This window comes from Peromyscus californicus, unplaced genomic scaffold, assembly GCF_007827085.1.
Source record: "Peromyscus californicus insignis strain IS unplaced genomic scaffold, ASM782708v3 Scaffold_5__1_contigs__length_169319896, whole genome shotgun sequence".
Lineage (NCBI taxonomy): Eukaryota > Metazoa > Chordata > Mammalia > Rodentia > Cricetidae > Peromyscus > Peromyscus californicus.
This window is the reverse complement of record NW_026294573.1, coordinates 101,591,633-101,613,073: the sequence shown is the minus strand read 5'-3', so window position 1 is coordinate 101,613,073 and position 21,441 is coordinate 101,591,633. Positions and strand designations below refer to the sequence as shown.

Here is a 21,441-nt window from a genome sequence, read left to right as displayed (position 1 = left end):
AATTCTAATATTAATTGCACGCCAAGTAGAAGTGGCTGTGCATGCTCACCATACAGAAGAATGGTTAGAGCAGTGATTTGGATAAATCCCCAAATTCTAGAGAATGGAGGAAATCCTGAGTGAATGTATGTTGTTGACATAGGACCCCACCCTACAGCCCCAGGCTCAGAGGGATTGCAAAACCTTCTTTGTGGGGGCTGAGTTTAAGTATTGACAGTGTGTGCAGAAAATGTCCACCAGAGCTTCTCCCTCCAGATATTTACAGCCCGAAGCCTGCCCTCCTACAGAGGTGGCTCCTAATGGGATTAGCTAAACTTGTCTCCTTGATCCAGATGTATACCATGAACTCTGCTTTCTTGTTTGCCTGCATGCAATAATCCCGTCTCTCTGCTCAACTCTCTGCAACAAGCCGAGCTTCTGGAGTGCTGTAGTTTCTCATCTGAGAGCCTGGACAACCACACAGCTCTCTGTCCATGTGTTGGCTGTCTATCATTTTTTTAAATTTCCTCTTGTCTCCAGTCAGGTTATGTTGTTGGTTATTTTTACTTTGGGGGGCCCACCACCCAGCTCCCAAATAAAGCACCCATGGAAGCTTATTCTTAATTATAAATGCCTGGCCTTATCTTGGCCTGTTGCTAACCAGATCTCTTAACTATAAATAACCTGTTTGTCTTTGGCCTTGGGGGCTTTTTATCTTTCTCTATTCCTGTATACCTTTCTTTGTTTCTTACTCTATGGCTGGTTGTGTAGCTGGGTGGCTGACCCCTGGAGTCCTCCTCCTTCTCTGGCTACTTCCTCTTTTTCTCCCAGATTTCTATTCTCTCAGCCTGCCAGCCTCGCCTATCCTTTCTCCTGTCTTGCTATTGACCGTTCAGTTCTTTATTAGAGAATCAGGTGTTTTAGACAGGCATAGTAACACAGAGTTAAACAAATGCAACATAAACAAAAATTAACACACCTTAAAATAATATTCCCCAACAAGGTTGAGTCCCTGGAGCCAGGCAATGACCCAGCTCCAAATTGAAACTGAAAACACCCAAGGTGCATTGAAAATACGACATGAAATGGACTCTATTTCTATACTATAGACTACTGTCAGAGGTGGACTGTAAGCACATTCTTCTTATGGTGAGAAAGGTTCTTTTAAATATATTTTTCATTTATTCTTTGACAGTCTCATATATGTATATCTTTGTCTTAATTGTACCCCCACACCCCCATCCCCTCTTCCCCTTTCAGACATGCCCCCAACACATCTCTCCCTGCTGCCTTTGTGTATGTTCCTGTTTGCATTCTGTTGCTGTGATAAAACATTCTGATCAAAGTAACTTAGGGAGAAAAGGGGTTATTTCCATTTCTATTTCCAGGTCAAAGTATATCACTGTGGGAAGTCAGGGTAAGAACTCAAGCAGGACAGGAACCTAGATGCAGAAACTGAAGCAGAGTGCATGAAGGAACACAGCTCACAGGCTTGCTCCTTCTGCGTCATGCTCACCCTGCTTTTGTATACCACCCAGAACCACCTGCTTAAGGGATGGCGATGCCCACAGTGGGCTGGGAGCATCAATCATCAATGCCTCCTAGACACAGCCACAGGTCAATCTGATTTGGGCAATCCCTTAATGGAGGATTCCTTTTTCCAAGAGACTAAGTTGTGTTAAGTTGGCAATAAATACTAATTGGCACAATGTGTTCTTTTTATATTTTAGAAAATATAACTCCATAAGTCCAGTTAGTACTACCTCCATAGGCATGGGTGTGGCTATTCTCTGGAACAAGGGCAACTTAGCAGACTACCAGAAAACTCTTAGAAGTGATAAATACTTCCAGCAAAGTGGCAGGATACAAAATCAACATTGAAATCAGCAGCACTGCTATATAACAATGACAAGCACACTAAGAAAGAAATAAGGCAGGCAGGATTCCATTCATAAAGGAAAAAAAAAGTACCTTGGAATGTGAAAGACCCCAAAACTTGAAAAAACTCTGTAACAAAGACATTAAAACATCAAAGAAAGAAGTTGAGGAAGACACTTAGAAATTATGAAGGGATGTTGGATTTTGCCAAGTTTTTTATAATTGAGATATGAACACGTGATTTCTACCTTTAAGTCCATTTATGTAATTTATAACATCAATTTACATAGATTGAGCTGTCTTTGTATCTCTGAAATATAGTCAACTTGATTTCGGTGAATGATCTTTCTGATGTATTCTTGAATTCTGTTTGCAAGTATTTTCTTGAGAACTTTTGGACCCATGTTCTTTGGGGAGTTTGGTCTACAATTTTCTTTTTGTTGTTATTGTTGCTTCTTTACCTATATTTGGAATCAAGATAATACTAGCTTCATAAAAAGAGGTTGACAAAGCTCTTTACTTTTTTGTTTGATGGAATTATTTGATGATAAAGATTGATGCTAGTTCTTCTGCAAAGGTAAAATTCCCCAGTGGTTCCATTTGTACCAGGATTTTCTTTAGTTAGGAAGTGTTTTAGTTAGGGTTTCCATTGCTGTAACGAAACACCATGACCAAAGAGCAAGTTGGGGAGGAAAGGGTTTATTAGGCTTACACTTCAGCATTGCTGTTCATCGCTGAAGGATGACAGGACAGAAACTCAAACAGGGCAGGATCCCGGAAGCAGGAGCCGATGCAGAGGCCATGGAGGGGAACTGCTCACTGGCTTGCTTTCCCAGGCCTACTCAGCCCACTCTCTTATAGAACCCAAAGATGGCACCACCCACCGTGGGCTGGGCCCTCCCTCATTGATCACTAAATGGGAAAATACCCTACACCTGGATCTCAGGGAGGCATTTCCTCAACCGAGGCTCCTTCCTCTGATGACTTCTTCTGATGTCAAGTTGACACAAAACCAGCCAGTACAGAGGTTTTAAATGACTGTTTCAGTCTCACTGCTTATTATAGATCACGTGTTACCACAGCCAGCTCCCAGACAGCTATACCTGCTAAGAACCAGAGCAGAAAACGCCTAGGCAGGGGCAACCTCCTGATGTCTGAAACTTAAGCCAGAAGCCTTTCCTTGGATGAGAAAAAGAACAGAGACTGAAAAACAAACAACAAACCAACAACCAGAGTCTGAAAGAGAAGTCTGTTTTTAAAAAAACATGCTTTTTGCTAGGCGGTGGTGGCGCATGCCTTTAATGCCAGCACTCAGGAGGCAGAGACAGGTGGATCTCTGTGAGTTCGAGGTCAGCCTGATCTACAGAGTGAGTTCCAGGACAGTCAGGTCTACATGGAGAAACCTCATCTTGAAAAACCAAAACCAAATAAAAAAAAATACATAAAATAAAAGTGTTTTCCATCCCTTCCCTGGGTCACCTACACGCTTTCTTTTCAACTAAAGTGAGTCCAATCTTTATTTTGTTTCACCCTGGATCAAAGAAAGCAAATAAAAGGGTTTGGTATTCACTGCTTCCTCCTTCACCTGAGTCGAAGAATGAGAATAGCATTTTCTAGCCATCACCTCGCATTTCTGATGCTGCAGCCAGCTGCGGAAGTTCACTCACTCTAGGAAGTCCTTGGGAAGGACTTCCCAGCAGGCCTGTTCCTGGATCCCTGCTGCCGTGGGGCTTCTCTGGAAAGGAGCGGAGTGGCCCACAGTACACGAGAAACTCTAGATTGTGTCTAGTGAGTTTCTCATTCTGGCCAGGCAGGTCTCGAGCCTTGAATTCTGAGCTCTCCAACCTCTTTTGAATCGGGAAAGATTTGGTCTCTTTCAGAACCCACTCTGTGGCCTAGGCTGGCCTCGAACTCACAAAGATCCGCCTGGCTCTGCCTCCTGAGTGCTGGGATTAAAGGCGTGCGCCACCACCGCCCAGCTCTCTTTCAGATTCTTAAAAGCAAGAACCACCTTGTGCTACCTCCCCGCACAGGTTGTTTTAACCAAAACAACAGAGACTGGATTCCTTGACACAACAGCAAGAGATCTGCGCGGGCTCTCTGATCTCCTACTAGCTTTGGGAACATTTAAGGGCGCTCCAAGAATACAACACTGAAAGAAGTACTGGGTTGAGTTTCAGTACTCCACTCGGGCAGCTGGCCCTGCCCACATTTCCCTTCTTCTGGAGTGACCCGGCTCCAGAAGAAGGGAAATGTGGGCAGGGCCAGCTCCGCCCCTCGCGTTGCCTAGGAGACCACCAGCGTCTGGCTGCAGTTGCTGCGGGGCCGTCCGGGTGAATCTGAACTTCAGGTGCGGGAGCAGCCAGCCTTGGGTCAGGGCCTCTCTCCAGATCACTGGGCTTGGAGGGCAGCGGGCTGATCACGCAGCTAGGAAGAAGGGCGGGTCGCATACCGTAGGCGTCTAATTAGCAGAATCAAATCCATCCCTTCCCGCCACTCCCCATTTCTCCCGGACTGACACCTTAGGCGGATTGACTGTCCCCAGGAGAGCTAGAGTAGAGCGCAGTCAATAATTCTGCCCTTTCCAGAAAGTGCCTGTGGGATGTACGCCCTGCACACTGGGAGAACCCACGTCTTCAGTGAACAGGGCTTATCTGAAGAACTTGTTTCCTCTGTCTCTGTTTCTTTCTCTCTCTCCCCTCCTCCCACCTCCCTTCTTATGTTCTTCGACATTTAAGTTTCCCTAGGTGTCCTGTGGAATCTAGTCCTGTCTTCGGGCCGGAGGTCGTCAGTTCCCAATCTCTGAGTGGACACTGAGATCAAGTCCCAGGCGCGTTTCCAGGACGAAGGGGAATCGGGCCAGCAGCCAAGATGTCGCCAGTGGGGAAAGTGTCCCAGGTAGAAAATGGCAAAGTCTACCAGCAGATCTTCCAGGCCCAGGTAGGCTCGCTCCTCTTCCCTCTGTCCCCGCCTAAGTTTCCTGTTCCCTTCTAATTCTTTTTGTTCTGTGTGACTTCCTGTCTAAGATCCAAATTTTGTTTATTTGTTACTGAGAGTAGATTTTTTTCATACAATATATTTTGATCGCGATTTTTCCTCCCTCATCTACTCCCATATCTTACCTATAAGACCCAAATTTTAAAAAGGAGAGCTTTGACATTACTTTGATTTTTAAAAATAATTGCTATTGGGTACTACAGTGTACAAATAGGACATCAGGACGTTTGTTCTTAAAATTAAAAACTTAATTTCAATAAAAATTTAATTGAAATTATTCAGAATTAGTCTGAGTTAACCATTTTGTGCCTGAGTCTTTTTGTCAAGCATAAAAGCAATTCATAATTTTCTGTTTAAAAAGTGGGTCTTGCCGGGCATGGTAGCACATGCCTTTAGTCCCAGCATTTGGGAGATAGAGGCAGGTATATCTCTGTGAGTTCGAGGCCAGCCTGGTCTACATGCTAAGTTCCAGGACAGCCAGGGCTACATAATAGAGAGACCTTGTCTCAAAAAAACAATAGTAGCTAATAATAATAATAATAATAATAATAATAATAATAATAATAATAACTGGGGTATTCACACACCTCAGTGGGTACCCAGTGGCCTCCTCCATCGAGGACTTGCTTTACAGCATTAAAGGCTTATTGGCCAAGTCTATTGTAAAGATCTCTATCTCTTCTGGAATGTACCTTGCAGACCAAAGAGACCTTAAAAAAAATTCATAACCAAAAACCTAGTGTGCTGCTTATTTAAGTAGGATTTTTATTCCTAATTTGAGCCATAAATCATGCTGTCTGTATAACCTTTAGAAATGGAGAAAGCCAAAAACTGAAATTACCCTCATGCTTTAGCTCCTTATAAGTGAGCTATTATTCTTAACCTTCAGCACACTGTTTTTCCATGTGTTTTAAAATTCGAAACCACAGTAATTTGGTTGTAATTAAAAAAAAAAGAAGGTGGGTTTCTTGAATTATCGAAAAGGACAGCAGATCTGGCAGTCTCCAAAGTGCCACCTGCCTGTAATTTTTAATTTATGATTTAAGTAAAGATTTATCTGTGTGAGAGTGTTTTGACTCTACATGTGTGCTTGGCTGGTGCTGTTGGAGGCCAGCAAGGGGTTCTGGAGTCACAAGTGGTTGTGAGCCACCAAGAGGGTGCTGAAACTGGAACTCTGGTCCTCTGTAAGAACAGCAAGACCTGTAGCAGAGCCGTCTCTCCAGCCCTGTAATTTATACTTTAATTGATATGTTCAAGTATACATTATCTTGTAACGATTTTCTTGTCATAAGAAATTTGCTGTAATTTCTGTCTTTAATAAGCCCCTAAGGAGTTTTACTCAGCCAATCTCCTATTACTGGAATGTTAGGGGCTTTTTTTTTTTTTTTTTTCCATTTTTTCAGTTTCTTATGATTACGAAGATGGTTGTGTAGACTAAATCTGGATCTTCGTTCCAAGTTCTTTACACACACCTTCCTTGAAATAGCCCGTGCCTGTAAAAGGGAAGGAGGGTGTGGAGTTGAGGACCTTTGTGTAAAGTGCCTTCTGTGTGGCAGGTGCCTACACGTCCTTCTAAGACAAGACAATGCAGTTATCATGAAGGGCTTGGGCAGCTGAGACTCTCGAAATACCCTATCTCCCATCTTTCACGCCCTCAGGTGCAGCTGGTTCAATCTCTGGCAGCCACCAGGAAGCGGGCTGCAGAGCATTCTGGGACCCCCAAAAATGTCAAGATACCCATGATGAAAAAGGTGGCGTTCCCTGAAGGGGAAACAATGACCCCTCGGCAGAGGAAGTGGGTGCACAGCCTCCCCAATGACTGGGTCACAGAAAACCCAGTTCTCTATAGGTAAGTCTTGCTGTCAAGCCATATTGCAGGTCCTCAGTCTTCAAAGACTGAAGATTTGTGGCAAGTACCTCCTCCAAAACAGGGAGGTAGTCACATCTGCTTGAAAAGATGTCTCTCTCCTCCCTCAGTAATTTTGACGGGGTGCCAGTGTCTGGGTAGAGAAATCCCGCTCTCATGAAACTTCATTCCTCAACAATAGGGAATAGCCACATTCCCTCAAAAGTGGGAATGCCACTTAGAGGACAGGGTCCAGGAAACTCCCTAGGGAGGAGGAGCTGCCGCTGAGACGTAGAGATTGGAGGCTGAGGGAGGAGGGTGGGGATAAAGTTCTGAGAAGGAGGAGGGGCTTGACTCATTGCAGAAGGCTGGGGTCTTGGTCTAGAGAGAGGGCAGGAGCGGAGGCTGGTCAGAGCTTTGAGCTTTGAGTTGATTTGCATTTCTGAGGTCCCCTTGGCAGTCTGTGCAGAAAGGAGGAGAGACCTACAGGAAGTGGTTGGAAGTCGAATTCTGCACTGAATGCATCTGGCCCTTTGTAGGTTGGAAGATTTTAAATTATTGTTTCTATTTCACTAAAATTTTAATTGCTTATTTCACCCAGATTTAACTTTGGTAGATTGTCTGCATCCAAAAAATTCACCCATTTCTTTTAGGCTTTCCAGTTTGGTAGTATACAGATTGTAAAAGTACGTCCTTACGATTCTCTGAATTTCCTTGGTGTCTTTGGTAATGTGCCCCCTTTCATCTCTATTTTTATTCATTTAAATCTTCTCTGTGTCTTTTGGTTAATTTGGGAAAGGGTTTGTCAGTCTTGTCGACTTTCTCAAAGACCAAGTCTTCATTTCATTGATTCCTTCCAAGAAGAACTAAAGTCAGTACTCCTCAAGTTACTCTGCAGAATAGAACTGAAGGAATTTCCTCATTCCTTTTGTTAAGCCACTATTACCTTCACACCCAAACTACACAAAGAGCCAACAAAAAAAAGAAAAGAAAATCACAAGATCCTTTATGAACACCAGTGCAAACATTTTCAATAAAATTCTTGCAAACCAAATCCAGCAACACATCAAAAAGATTATTTTTTTTAAAAAGTAGTAAGAGAGCCAAAGAAGATGCCCTACTTCTCATCCTTGCGATCTAGGTGGTGACTGGTATGGGGACAGGAGAAGAGGGTCTTTAGTTGGAAGAACCCATTGAGTCTAGTGACAGACTGGATGACTAGGGAAAGCTCTTCAAGTCTCAGGTCTCTTCACTGGGTAGACAGTAGAGCAATGTTTCTCAACATGTGGATTGTGACCCCTTGGAGGGGGGTCACATATAGAATATTATGCATATCAGATATTTACACTATGGTTTATAACTAGCAAAGTTACAGTTATGAAGTAGCAGCAATAATAATTTTGTGGTTGGGGGTCACCACAACATGAGGAGCTGTATTAAAGGGTCACACATTAGGAAGGCTGAGAACCACTGCTCTAAAGGTATTATTCCTCAAGATAGGGGACCTGATCAGATGGGACAGGGAGATCAGTCATTCCCGGTGCTCTCCCATGTTCAGAAGTTAAGCCAGAGATTCCTAAGCATGTCATCTCTGTTTGCTAACCTTAAACTCAATCCTCCACCAGAGGGAGGGTCAGAGGGGGGAGAGGACAGGGCAACAGAAGCCAGGCTTCCCCTAAGCACCTCAAATACACCAGCCTGGGACTTGGGAACTGGAAATCAGGCCTGTTTATGTGCCTTTCACCCAGATGGGCCAGGGAGAGGACCCTGTGTTGATATGGGTCTCTGCCCTGCCCTGGCTTTGACTTCCTAGGATAACCTTCTGTCCCTCAGCACCCCTTTCTACATCCTGGGAACAGCCATTGGCCACCCAGATCCACACTTGAGGCTAGTCTTCTCTGGATGTGGTCCCCTATATGATGCCCTGAAGAAGACCTGTGGGCACAGGTGTCTGGGGCTTGTCCTACCACCTCCTTACTCTCCTGGAAGGCTGTGTAGCAACCCAACTGTGACTCTGGCCCCTAAGGGTCTTGAGCCCCATCTGAGCTGATCTGTTTTCATCAAGTCCTAGGGACTTCCGACATCTTTCTGGGTCCCCTAAGGATTCCCTCTTACCTTGGGCTCAACCTAAGATCACCTATCACTTTAAATGTAGACACAGCCCCAGCCAGGAGCTAGGTTCCTGTAGGACAGAGTTCTATGAACGCTACTCCTTATGCAACGGAATGGTCTGCTGCTGTGATGGCTTCCTGGGACACACAGACAAGCCCAGCTGTGTCGTAGACACACACAGAACTGGAGCACAGCTCCTGCAGCCTGGGCAGGAACTGAGATGTGTTTGTAACCTGCTTACATGACTGGGGCCACTGATTCCACATCTAGTTTCTCTGAGGTCCCTCGTCCACTGTCAGCTCTCTTCCCCTCCTCTGTCCACAGTCTCTCCTGCTTTCATGTCTCCCTCCCCCACCAGCGGGGCTCAGTGGCTGGGTCACTGCTACCCTGTCAGTCCCCATTCTCCTCCTGGTCCAAAAGCTTTACCCACTTTCTTGAGTGGCTGGACACCACCACCTGGCTCCTAGGGATTGCTGTTTCTAGATGCAGCAGATCCAATCCCTCTATCTGGATGCTCAAACTCCCAGGAGACTCCTAGCAGCCTTCCTAACCTGCCACAATCCTTTACACACACACATCCAGTCCTCTATTTCCCACGTAAGGGAGGCCACAGGTGGGCCTACCTGCTCTCCTGGGATTTCTAGGGGCTGGGGAACAAATAAGGTACAGCCTAGGCCTCTTGTACCAGCCCTTCCAGCCTCCTCCCTCTCCCTCCCCTGGGAGTCCTCAACTATCAGCTCTCAACCTGCCCTATTGAAAGAGGAACCTGCCTCATCACTGCCCCGTCCTGCCTTCCGCCTGTGTCTGCCCGGAAGAGCCTCTACCTCATCTGCAGCCCCCATCCCTTGTCCACCCACCCCAGCTGGTTTTGCTGAGGTCTCCTGGGCACTCTGCCAACTCTAGCTGTGTCCCTGACTGTCCCTGCCCTTTCTCTGCCTCTCTCTCTCAGTCAGAGCTCTCATGCCTGCTCAGGTTGTGGGGAAGTTCCTCCAGGGTTGGCAGAGGTCACCTCGGACGGGAGGATGGCAGAGCTACAGTGCCATCTTCCTCAAGGCCCTTGAGCAAGGGCTTGAGAATTCCATGAAGAATAGTGACAGGACAGTAAATCTATGTTCATTCCCCTCAGATTGGGGGAGACCAGCTTTCGGTGTGTATGGGTCGGGCAGGGAGAGTTAGATCTCCACTATATAAACTAACTCCTCCAATCCTGGGGGACAAGTGGCTGAGAAACCAGAGCTGACAGCAGACCTCATCGTCCTGCGGGCTCCTCTGGCGCTGCTTTGGGCCAGGGACATTTGAAATAACAAGGTCTGAAATACCCTCCCCATGCTGCATGGCTGCTTGGCCCTCCTCAGCTGCAGTCCAGACCCGAAGTCTTCTAACTGCGGGACTGCATGAGGACGCAACAGAGGACAGCTGGACAAAGGCGCTCGCCTGGGGCCCTGGGGAACAGCAGGGCCCTTTGGGTCTCTCTGGTTCTTGCCTCAGCGATGGTGCATCCACAGACCTTATCCCAGACTTGATGTCACACTCTTCCTCCCGGTCCTCCCCATGAGTTAGTTTACTGAGGGATCTCGGCTCACTCCACCTAGATCCAAGCCCTATGGGCCTTGGTGTCATGGAATGGCTCTGGGAGTCCAGCTCTGCTTCAGACAATGGCTCTACATACCCTTCCAGAAAATGGCCTTACTCCAGCTGCCTCACAGGATGCTGTCTTGGTTACAGTTTCAGAGGGTTGGAGTCCGTGACCGTCGTGGTGGAGAACATGGCAGCAGGCAGGCAGGCATGGTGCTGGAGCAGTAGCTGAGAGATTACATCTGAGCCAGAAGCATGAGGCAGAGAGAGAGAGAGAGAGAGAGAGAGAGAGAGAGAGAGAGAGCGCTAATTGAGAATGGCATGGGCTTTCGAAACCTCAACACACACTCAACCCAGTGACACACTTACTTCCTCCAACAAGGCCACACCTCCTAATCCTTCCAAACAATTCTACCAACTGTGGACCAAACATTCAAATATATGAGCCTGTGGGGGCCATTCTCATTCAAACCACCACAGACCTGCTGAAGGACCAAATAAGAGTGCATGCTGAGAACTTCATGCTTTATTGGGCTGTTCACTTTTGTGATCCTTAGTTTCCCAATTTGGAAATGCTGCAATGCCCCCCCCCCCCCAATACTGGCCAGGTAAGGGATTTACAGCTTGTGTCTAAAGCAGAAACCTAACTCTCCATCCAGGGACTCTCAGGGACTGTGCTTGGAGGCACAGTCAGCAGCATTGGTTGGGAGCCTGGACATTGCCTCCAAGGCTCTCTGGAACAGGAGGAGGCCTGGGCAGTTGCCAATGCCTGTGCTGTCCTGCATGGGGGTGGGGACAGGCCTTACTCTTCTCCACTTGTTTCCTCAGGGAAAAGGAACAAGCCAGGAGGGAAAAGATGCGTGAGACCGAGGACATGATTGCTGCCCGAGAGGTGCGGGGCCTCATGGACCACATCGGTGAGCCTCCTGTCCTTCAGCCCCAAGGGCAGGACTGTCCCAGGCAGGAACATCTCCAGATGGCAGTGTGTGCTGTGGTTCCACGTGAGAGGCTCCTGCTGCCCTCACTGGGGTCCTCTGCTCAGCTTCCCAGAGGATGTCTTTTGGGCACCCCCGACTCCCACCCCTAGCCAGTGGCTGCTGAACAGTGGGCAATTCCTAGGAAGGACAGAGCCCACTACTGTGTGTGATTTGGAAGTGCCGCTTTCCAAGTCATGTTTTCTTCCTCCTCGCTGAATGTCCTAGTTTGACATCATCCGCATGTGGGTGCCCTGTGTCTTTATTATTAAAAAGTAACCCATGCTCATTGTAGAAAAACAGAAGGCATAACTACCTGTCGGCAGCAGTGCCCTTCTGCTGAGAGCCCCAGCCCCACTACCCCAGGGGGCAGCCAGCTTCCAGCTTCCGGCTTCCTAGACAACCACTGCAAAGCAGAGCAGGTGATGGCAGCAGGGTGTGTGTGTGTGTGTGTGTGTGTGTGTGTGTGTGTGTGTGTGTGTGTGTGTGCAGGCTCAAGGCTGAGGGTTCAGGTTCACATCCTGCTCAGCCACCTGTGACTTAGTTCTTTAACCACCAAGGCAGGGTGTGCACGTTACAGAAGGCTAGTAACAGCCCCAGTCTCCTGGGTCGGTCCTTGGATGCCATAGAGTTAGAATGATGCTGTCACGTGGTAAGCACACTCTAGTGTGGGCTAACATTGCTGCAAATGGTCCTTCTCTGGTTCACAATGGGTCATCTTACTGTATCCTTCTTGCTTGTTTTATTTATTTATTTATTTATTTATTTATTTATTTATTTATTTATTTATTTATTTATTTTTGAGACAGGGTCTCTTTGTTATGTAGCTCTGGCTGTCCTGGAACTCCCTATGTAGATCAGGCTGGCCTCGAACTCAGAGAGATCACTTGCCTCTGCCTCCCGAGTGCTGAGATTAAAGCTGCCCCTCACTACTCCTGGCTTTATCTTACCTTATTTCAACTTCACAGTGGCACAAAAGCATGCCCATAAACTGTTTCTCTTTGTCACTTTCAGTACAGATTTCAGCTCAGTCGACATTCTGTCACAAAGCAGACTTTGTGTTAGATGATTTTTGCTCAGTTGTAGACTAATGTAAGTATTCTGAGTGCATTTAAGGTGAGCTGGACTAAGTTTCGCTGCTCAGTAGGTTAGGTATAATTAAATATATTTTCAGCTTACAGTATTTTCTCTTTATAATGATTTTACCAGGTTGGAACTCCCTTGAATCAGACACATGTGTGTTTGTATCTATAAAGCTTTTGTTGTTGTTGTTGACACAGTCCCACCAAGTAGGCTAGGCTGGCCTGAAGCTTAAGATCTTGCCTTTTTCTTTTTTCTTTTTTTTGGTTTTTTGAGACAGGGTTTCTCTGTGTAGCTTTGCGCCTTTTCCTGGAACTCACTTGGCAGCCCAGGCTGGCCTCGAACTCACAGAGATCCGCCTGGCTCTGCCTCCAGAGTGCTGGGATTAAAGGCGTGCGCCACCACCGCCCGGCAAGATCTTGCCTTTTTCATGCTGGGATCGCGGGCATGCACCATCCACGCTTGGCTAAAATTGTTTAAAGAAAACCACAAATCTTATCATTCTATACACACCATTGGAGAGTTTTGCCCCAGTAGTTGTCTGTCTACTTGTTTATGGTACAGGGGGTAGAACCCAGGGCCTTGAGCATGTAGGCAAGTGCTCAACTGCTGAGCTATATCCCCACCCCCACCTCCTCAGTCCTTGCCTGTGAGTCTGAACCTTGTTCCCCAAGGCACTCATGGGTCATTTCATCTTTTCTCTTTGTCCTCAAGTCTCTGCCATGCTGGCCTGGCTGTGGGGTCTGCCCTCCGAACTCAGGCCTGCATGCGGATGCCCTCTGCCATGTGGCCTCCCTGGGAGCACCGCTCTCTCCCTGCAGGCTCATCAGCTCTGTTGTTGCCCTGCAGTTTCTGAGAAGAGGAGCTCCATCACCCTCCAAGGACAAGAAGAATACAAGAAGAAGAAACACCTGAGTGCGCTGGCGAGCTTCCAGCAGGAGATTGAGCAGATAGGGGTGGTGAGGCCCTGCTCCTCTCTCCTCTGTTCTTGTGGCATGCCCTGGGTGGGGAGGTGTGTTGTCATTGTCCCTAGTCTCCCTTCTCCTGCTCACTACCTGGGTGGTCCTCAGTGTCTCACCAAAACATAGACGTAGATGGAATCATAAAGGGCATGTTCAAGGGGCTTGTTACAGGAATGTCCTAAGTGTAGGCTCCCCTAACTCTCAGGAAATCCCTGTAAGTCAGAGGCTCTCACCTCATCCTGCAGAGAGGTCCAGAGTCTAACCAGGACAGGTATGAAAGGGGCCGAATCAGAGCTATGCTCGTCTAGCTCCGAAGCCCAGCCTTTGACTCGCAGCCGTCCTGGTGATGGAGAGGCAGAGGGGTCTAAGGACACACCCCAGACCGTTCAGCACTGTGGGATCTGTATTAGTTCCTTTTCTGCGGCTGTGCTAAAACACATGACAGAGGCGACTTATCGTTGCAGAGGGACATCCCAGCGAGGAAGCAGGGCGGCAAGTGACAGGCATGGTAGCAGGAAGCTGAGAGCTCACCCCTCCACATGCAAGCACTAAGCAGTGAGAGCAGGCAGGAAGGAGGGTGGCACCTTATGCTCTCAAAGCCCACACTCACTGACATAATTCCTCCAACAAGGCCACACCTCTTCAATCTTCACAAACAGCGCCACCCACTGGGGGCCAAGTGTTCAAGTGACTGAGACTCTGGGGGACAGTCAGACTCTCCCATAGTTCCCCACTCTTGGCTCCTGTTCCTCTCTCAACTTCATCTGGAAGGTTCTAAATGAGACCATTTATTCCTTCCACACTCCTCTCCGAGATAGAAGCCTGCCTCTCCCACTTCCCTCTTCTCTGACTCCCTGTCTTGAATCCCAAGTGCCGGCTGTGTGTCCGAGGCCTTGAGAGCAGACTCCAATCTTGTCTTCATTATGTCCCAACCAGATGCCAGCCCTGGCATCACCGCCCCTTCACGTCCGTCGGCCTCAATGTTCAGATCCAAAGTAAACGTGGCTTTCTCTCATCCTTTGATTACTGTTCATTGATGACCAGTTAGGGTCGTGAAATGAGGCCGTGACCCACCCCTAGGTACAGTTGAGGAGAAGGATTTTATTGTAAATATGGGGGAGAGTACAGCCAGAGGCGTCTGGAAGGGTCCAGACTGAACAGGGCTACGAGAGGAAGGGGTTGGTAGGAGAGGAAGAGAGAGTGAAGAAGAGAGAGAGAGGACCAAGAGAGGCAGGCACGAGAACCGAGAAAGACGCACCAAGAGGGACCGGCCCAAATGGCAGGGTTATACAGAGAGAGAAGCCGAGGGGAGGGGAGCAGAGCCCTGGGGCTGGAGAAGTTTAGGGCAGGAGGCACGGTGAGAAGTGTTGAGAGGAGCCCCGGGTACTGAATGAGCCTGGAGGCCAAGCAGACACCTTGGGATGTTAAGAGGCACCACAGTTAACCATTTGTCCTGAGTTTCTTTGGGAGCTGACAGGCTAGATCAGACGGCAGCCCCTCCGTCAGCTGCTGAGGAGAGCATCAAGGGGCAGCACGCGCCACACGGGCACTGCGTCTGGTGCGCTGCAAGATGCCCTGGTCCTCTGGGTGACTTCATCACCAATCCTCAACTCCCCAGGTCCAGATCATGCCCCTTCTTGAGACATGATGGGGCCTGGCACCTCGCCCATTACAAGGAGGGCCACCTCCTATCTGGGGTGTTAATGCCCTAACCCTCAGCCTCCTGGCCTGTCGCAGGAGATGGAACCTCTCATCCTGGAGAAAGGGGAGCTTTTTTTGAAAAAGATGTCCGCGACCGATGAGGATGTTGACGAGCTCTTCAAAAAAGTCGAAAATGAACCGGACCTTGAAAACTACACTATTGAGGTAGGGGTTCCCCGGTGGCCCTGCCTGCCTTTCCTACCTCTCCAGGGCCCTGGCCTGACGCACTTCCCCTGCGCAGACCCTGATGGAGCTGTGGGAGAAGGTGGCCGAGAGATTCACGCAGCAGAAGCAGGAGATTAAGAACCTAGACCAAGAGCTGTTGGCCCTGGAGGTCTCTCGAGCCGAGAAGGCAAGTTGGCTTTCTCTAGAAGGGTTTGTGGGGCATCCTTCTTTCTTCCTGTTTGTTAGTGCTCTAGGAACTGAGAGTCACTCACAGTGATGCCTTCTCCTCTCCAGCTAAAGGATGTGTTGAAGAAATATGTTGACATCATAGAGAAGACCGCCTACCTCCTGAAGCCTGATGTATATAGGCTGATAGATAAAGAAGCCATGGTGAGTGATGTTCTGTGGTGGGGGAGAGCGTGCCTCAGGGTGTCCTGAGCCTGGTATTCAGGAATGCCTGGTGTCCCTAGGTAACTCAGGTAGGCTTCTTTGGTTGAGAATCAAATCTTTGTAACTGCATTTTCTTTAGGTTTTTAGGGTTTTTTTTTGTTGTTGTTGTTTTTAGATTTATTTATATATTATGTATACAATGTTCTGTCTGCATGTATCCCTGCCCAGCAGAAGAGGGCATGTATCCCTTCCCAGCAGAAGAGGGCACCAGATCTCATTACAGATGGTTGTGAGCCACCATGTGGTTGCTGGGAATTGAACTCTGGACCTCTGGAAGAGCAGTCAATGCTCTTAACCACTGAGCCATCTCTCCAGCCCTGTAACTGTATTTTCAATAGCAGCCATTGAGGAGTGTGTTCATGGTTTCCTGTTGTCTACGGCTACATGCCCAGCACTCAGCCATCACTTCCTGGCCCATGTCCCAGCTACTGTGTGTGTGTGGTGGGTGCTATGGGCGCTACACTGTGGGGTTGTTGTCTTAGGGCTTCACTGTCCCAGGGCTCCCCACCCTCGGCAGTCACAGCTGCTCTGGTTTCCTCATTCTTCCTGCCTCTCCTAGCGGCTGCAGTGGTGGCTGTGGATGCACCTGCCTCTTGCCTCTGTCTCTTGACTCCCAGTCTCCCCAACTGCTGTCTGTGACGGGAAGTAAGAAATTCAAGGTTATTTACTCATGATGTGTCCGGAGTAAAGTCTGACTCTTCTGAGCCTTTCCAGGGCTCTCGCTTGGGCTGCTCAGAGGTGCATTTTGCAATGGTGTTTGTGCAGAGCTGAGCTCACCCTGGGTCTTCAATTGGGATCGCAGTGTTCCCTGCTGGGACGTGTTTGGTGGGTGACAGCAGGGGTCTTGACAATGCCAGTCATCCTTATTTTAAAATTTTATTCTTAAAGAAATACATATTTTTAAATTTGTGTATATGTGCATGTCTCTGTGTGTGTATGTGTGTGTGTCCCTGTGTGTATGTGCTACATGTATGTAAATACTTGTAGAGACCAAAAAAAAAAAAAAAAAAAAAGGGCACTGGGTCCCCTGAAGCCGGAGTTACAGGTGGTTGTGAACCACCCAACATAAGTGCTGGGACTCAAACCAAGTCCTCTGGAGGAGCAGTAAACACTCTTAACCACTGAGTCATCTCTCCGGCCTCTAAATTTAATTTTTTTTTTTTTTTTTTTTTTTTTTTTTGCCTATATGTATGTCTGTATAAGGGTTTCAGTCCCCTGGAACTGGAGTTACAGACAGTTGTGAGCTGCCATGTGGGTGCTGGGAATTGAACTCGGGTCCTCTAGAAGAGCAGCCAATGCTCTTAACCACTGAACCATCTCTCCAGCCCCCTAAATTTAATTTTAAATTAGCATATAAAATATGCTTTGCTACAGTGTTTTAAAACATGATTTGCTTTGTTGATCCTCTCCTACCTGGGTCTCGCCCCTCCCTCCCCCACACTGCCTTGCGCCCTCCGACCACCCCATTGACCTCCGTTCTGCTTGCCTATCACCGGTCCTGTGGCTCCTCCCCCTTTCTTAACACCTCTTTCTCCTCTCAGGGTCCTCTTTCCGGTTTCACAATTTGTACCTACACTCACACCCACATGTGTACATTAAACACAGAGAAATACTAAAAGTTAGGGCCACATGTGAGAGAATATGTAATACTTGTCTTTCTGAGTCTGGGTCATCTCACCTCGTATAGTAATTTTCATCCTGAAGTCTAGGCTTTGTGTGTCTCTGGAGACCCTCCAGTCTGGATTCTGACTCGGTGCCCCGCTTCCTTCCTGGCGCCCGATCACCTCACTGTTGCCACCTGGCATGCGCTACTCACACCGTGTGCATTTGTCTCATCCAACTGCAAAGTTCCTCGGCTGTGGCCCTACCCTTCCAGCACGACTGTGGACCTGCAGGGGAAAGACATACTTGCTTAGGCCCCAGCAACTGCTTGCTGGCATGAAGCCTTAGGCCCCGCTGGCATGAAGCCTCAGGCCCCGCTGGAAAGCCATGCTGGAATTCCTTCCCTCTGAGCCTGGCTGGGCCTTCAACTAGCTGGAGGACTTGGGAAGCGGGTGGCATTGAGGTTTTTTTTACGTGATGGGTTGGGAGCAGTGAGGGGAAGCTGCTCTCATTTTAGCGGTGGGATTGATACAAGGCAAAGGGCGGACTCACGCTGTGCAATAATGGGCGGTTCCTGTGCTGTGCCAGGGACATGCAGATGAGCACTCCTGAGAGGATCAGCTTTGGGTCTGGATTCAGTACCTCTTCAGGTCTGGCTCTCAAAGACATCACATGTGGCTGAGCTCTGATTTTGGAACAAATTTATACACAAGCAGGAAACAGCCAACTGGAGGGCTAGCTCCCCCATTTTTAAGCAGTGACCCACTCACTGTACCTACATTTCTGGGTTGGGGGTTCTGCTATCAGGAACATGATTCAGCCTTCAAAGACGACCCTTGGAGAATGAACAGTGGTTCACAGCTGCTTCCTTGTCCCTGGCCTCCAGCACTCCCCATATCTCACCACAGCCTTGCTTCACTTAGTGTCCGTCCCCCCACCCCCACCCCCATCTCCTACCCAGTCTTACTGAGCCTCACTCTGGTCAGAAAACTGCCCTATCTAAAGCCATACCCACCTCTGACCACAGGCCATGAACCAGGCTCTACTGGGCAACCGGAGGGCCATCGCCCAGCTGTTGGTCAACCTGACTGAAGCCACCCTGCAGCAGGAGCTTGACAATCGCCACCGCTGGCAGGGCCTGGTGGATGCCTGGAAGGCTCTCAAGAAGGACGCCCTGCAGCAAAGCTTCAGGTCAGTGGAGGCACCCACCCCTCCCGTCCCTTGGCCTTCCACACTCCCACCTACAACTCCCTCCCAGCCACCCGACTGCTTTTTCCTGCTCTCTTCATCGTTATTTAGAAATGTTATTGTTTTCTATGCCCCTGTATTTAAAGTTAGAAATAGATAAAAGCATCAAAAAAGAAATAAAAGTCACCACTGACCCCTCCTAGAAGGGGAGGTACAGCTAAGACTCGAGCACTTTTAGACCCACCGAGTCCGTGCTGTTTTAGACCTTATTGTTTCATGAACACTGTTTCACAACCATTCTCTGAGCTCATTATGAATTATTGGAAAGTGTTTATGTAATTGTCTGTATATTTCCACTCTTCTGTATTAGTTATAACCGAGGGTCCTGGGCCTGGAAGGACAGATATCTCTCAGGTGGATACCTCCCACCTTTCAGGAGCACATATGTGCTGTGGGATGTCTTTCTGTATGCTATGAATATGAGTTGCTCCCACTGGCTAATAAATAAAGCTGTTTTGGCCTATGGCAAGGCAGCTTAGAGGCAGGCGGGAAGTCCAAGCAGACATACAGAGAGAAGAAAGGAGAGTAGGGAGAGATGCCTAGCCACCACCCAAGGAGCAGGAAGATGCCAGCAGACCGGTAACACCATGGCCATGTGGCAAAACATAGATTAATAGAAATGGGTTAATTTAAGATGAAAGAGCTAGCTAGCGAGAAGCCTGCCATAGGCCATACAGTTTGTAAATAACATTAAGCCTCTGAATGATCATTTTATAAACAGCTGCAGGACCACAGGGCCGAGTGGGACCAGAGAAACTTACCACTCACTACATACGTGTCCTCTGTGGGAGAAAGGAGGAGGGGAGGACCCACCTCTGCATTTGTGTGCTGAGGCTTAACCTTGCCCTTCCATGTGACCTTGATGAAGTCCCCAGGGATGCCAAGCCTGCCTCCTCCACACTGTAGGCACCCTAATAGCCTCGTAGTGGGGTCTCAATGATGACTCAGTGAGATACTCTATTAACAGGCCTGTCTGGGCCCAGGTTTGGGACTGTTACAGAAGTCACCGAGAGCAGTACTGATGGCCACAGCTGACTTTTCCTGGACACTTCCCATGATGCAGGGGGCATGGGACTCAGGGCCTTGTCTGACATCTTTCTGGGTCCTCACAAGTTCCCAATGAGGATGGGTGCTGCCATTAGCTCTGAGTTATAGTCCAAGGCTTGGAGTGGAAGAGGAACTTGTTCTGGGTCACGGGGTCTGAGGTGGGGCCATTACAGCCTGGGTGGTATGGGCCAGGGTCATGGGGCTCAGAGTGTTCTTACCTGAGTCTCCTTCCACTTCTCCCTCTGTGACTCGGGGTCTGGCTGTCCAGTGAGTTCATGGCTAGCAGTAATATCCAGGAGCCCCCAGCTGTGCAGAAGGAGCTGGACGAAATGCTGAAGAACCAGGAGATCCTTCAAAGAGTGAGACTGGATCACCTCTGCACCATCTGGTATGGTGTGTAGGAAGGACCACTGGGATCAGCACATTTGAGGGTTCAGTAGGGAGGCCATGTGGCCTAGATCTTCCCCTAGAACTCTCCCACACCAGGCCACCTCCTGGTGCTGGAGGGCTGGGCTGGCCACCCCAGCCCCCGATGGCAAGGAAGGTCATAGTTCATTTGCTGTGGAAAGAGGCTTACACTGGTCCTGCCAAAGAGCTCACTAGGAAGCAGTGGCCAGGGAGGAGGGAGGAAAGAGAGGAAGGAGGAGGGAGGAGAGAGAGGAAGGAAGCTGCTTTGAGCCTCTTCCTGAGGCACTTTGGAGAGTGGGTAGAAGGCCACAACACTGGGAGGCTGCTGTCACGGGAAGCTCAGGGTCTTTGTGATAGCAACCTTGGGAATAATAACGGGCCTTTCTCTGAGGCTTGTTTGGGGCACCAGGAGATCCCAGCAGGTTCTTCAGCTCCTTGAGTATTTTACTGACAGGATGTTAACTATGCTGGCCCCTTTGGCAAGTTTTGTGCGTGCAAGGCTTACCCGTCATCTCTTCTTTCCCCAGTGACCTCCTGCCCCCCAACTATAGCAAAAACCAGCTGACTGAGTGGTATGATACTCTCACGTCCCTGAACAAGCAGCTTGGTGAGCAATGTCTGTGAGATTTCCAAAACCTTCCAGAACTCTGTCCAAGTAGTAGCTTGTTATATAGTTAGTCCTCCGTTCATGTATCTGAGAAGGCGTGGTAGCCCCTCCATTCAGGGACTTTAGGATGAATGAGCCCTGAAGACCCCTCCTCTACTCACTGCCCAGTCCACAGCCATGCTAGCCACAAATTCTGACCCCTGACATCTGACCCCTGACCCAAGAATGGGGATAGAGACATAAAGTCTCTGCTTAACTCTCAGGATGGCGCAATGGCCATGTCCCGAGAGTCTTACAGTTGGAGGTATGGGATTAAAGCCCAATTCTGCTGCATCCTGATGCATGCCCATAGGGAAGCCAAGACATCTCATGGCCTCAGTGTCCTCCTCTGTAAAGCAGAGATATGAACAGAACTAATCATGGCTCCTACCTTGTGAATTAATGTCTATTTATAGTTAGTCCCTAGCTCACAGCAAGACGGCTGAACCGTAAATGGTAACTGTTTAGAAGACTCCACATTGAGAGGGTCAGGTCACAACCCATAGCCCAGCTGCCTGGTTTGGAAATAAGTTCAGGACGTGGTCACACTCGTTTGTCTGTTCTCTGGCTGCTTGCTCACTGCAGCAGAGACTGCGTGACACAAAGCTGGAAATACTGGCTCAGTCGTTTTGTGGAAGAAGTGGGCCAAGCCTTACTTTAGAAAGTGTAATCATTTTTCTATCCTTGAGGTTCACCACAAGCCAGGGAGGCCAGTGGCCACGCACTAGTCCTTCATGTTACTGTGACACAATGCTTGACGAATAAATGAAG

The 21,441-nt window shown here is 48.5% G+C and overlaps 1 protein-coding gene across 8 annotated transcripts in view; it reads left to right on the top strand.

Moving 5' to 3' along the window:
* Positions 1-21,441, top strand: part of Ccdc180 (coiled-coil domain containing 180) — a 70,830-nt gene that overhangs the window by 3,884 nt on the left and 45,505 nt on the right. For 6 of the 8 annotated variants that reach the window (XR_008213804.1, XM_052717507.1, XM_052717506.1 and 3 more), the window contains exons 2-11: positions 4,596-4,797; positions 6,513-6,703; positions 11,216-11,304; positions 13,291-13,400; positions 15,141-15,269; positions 15,346-15,456; positions 15,564-15,659; positions 18,349-18,512; positions 19,885-20,004; positions 20,552-20,631. Coding sequence is in view for 7 of the 8 variants with exons in the window: in XM_052717507.1 (XP_052573467.1) it covers positions 4,729-4,797; positions 6,513-6,703; positions 11,216-11,304; positions 13,291-13,400; positions 15,141-15,269; positions 15,346-15,456; positions 15,564-15,659; positions 18,349-18,512; positions 19,885-20,004; positions 20,552-20,631 (1,159 nt within the window). In the remaining variant the exon portion in view is untranslated. Of the gene's footprint in view, positions 1-4,092; positions 4,208-4,595; positions 4,798-6,512; positions 6,704-11,215; positions 11,305-13,290; positions 13,401-15,140; positions 15,270-15,345; positions 15,457-15,563; positions 15,660-16,089; positions 16,365-18,348; positions 18,513-19,884; positions 20,005-20,551; positions 20,632-21,441 lie in introns of those variants that run through there. The other 2 variants (XM_052717505.1, XM_052717508.1) reach the window with 2 other exon arrangements.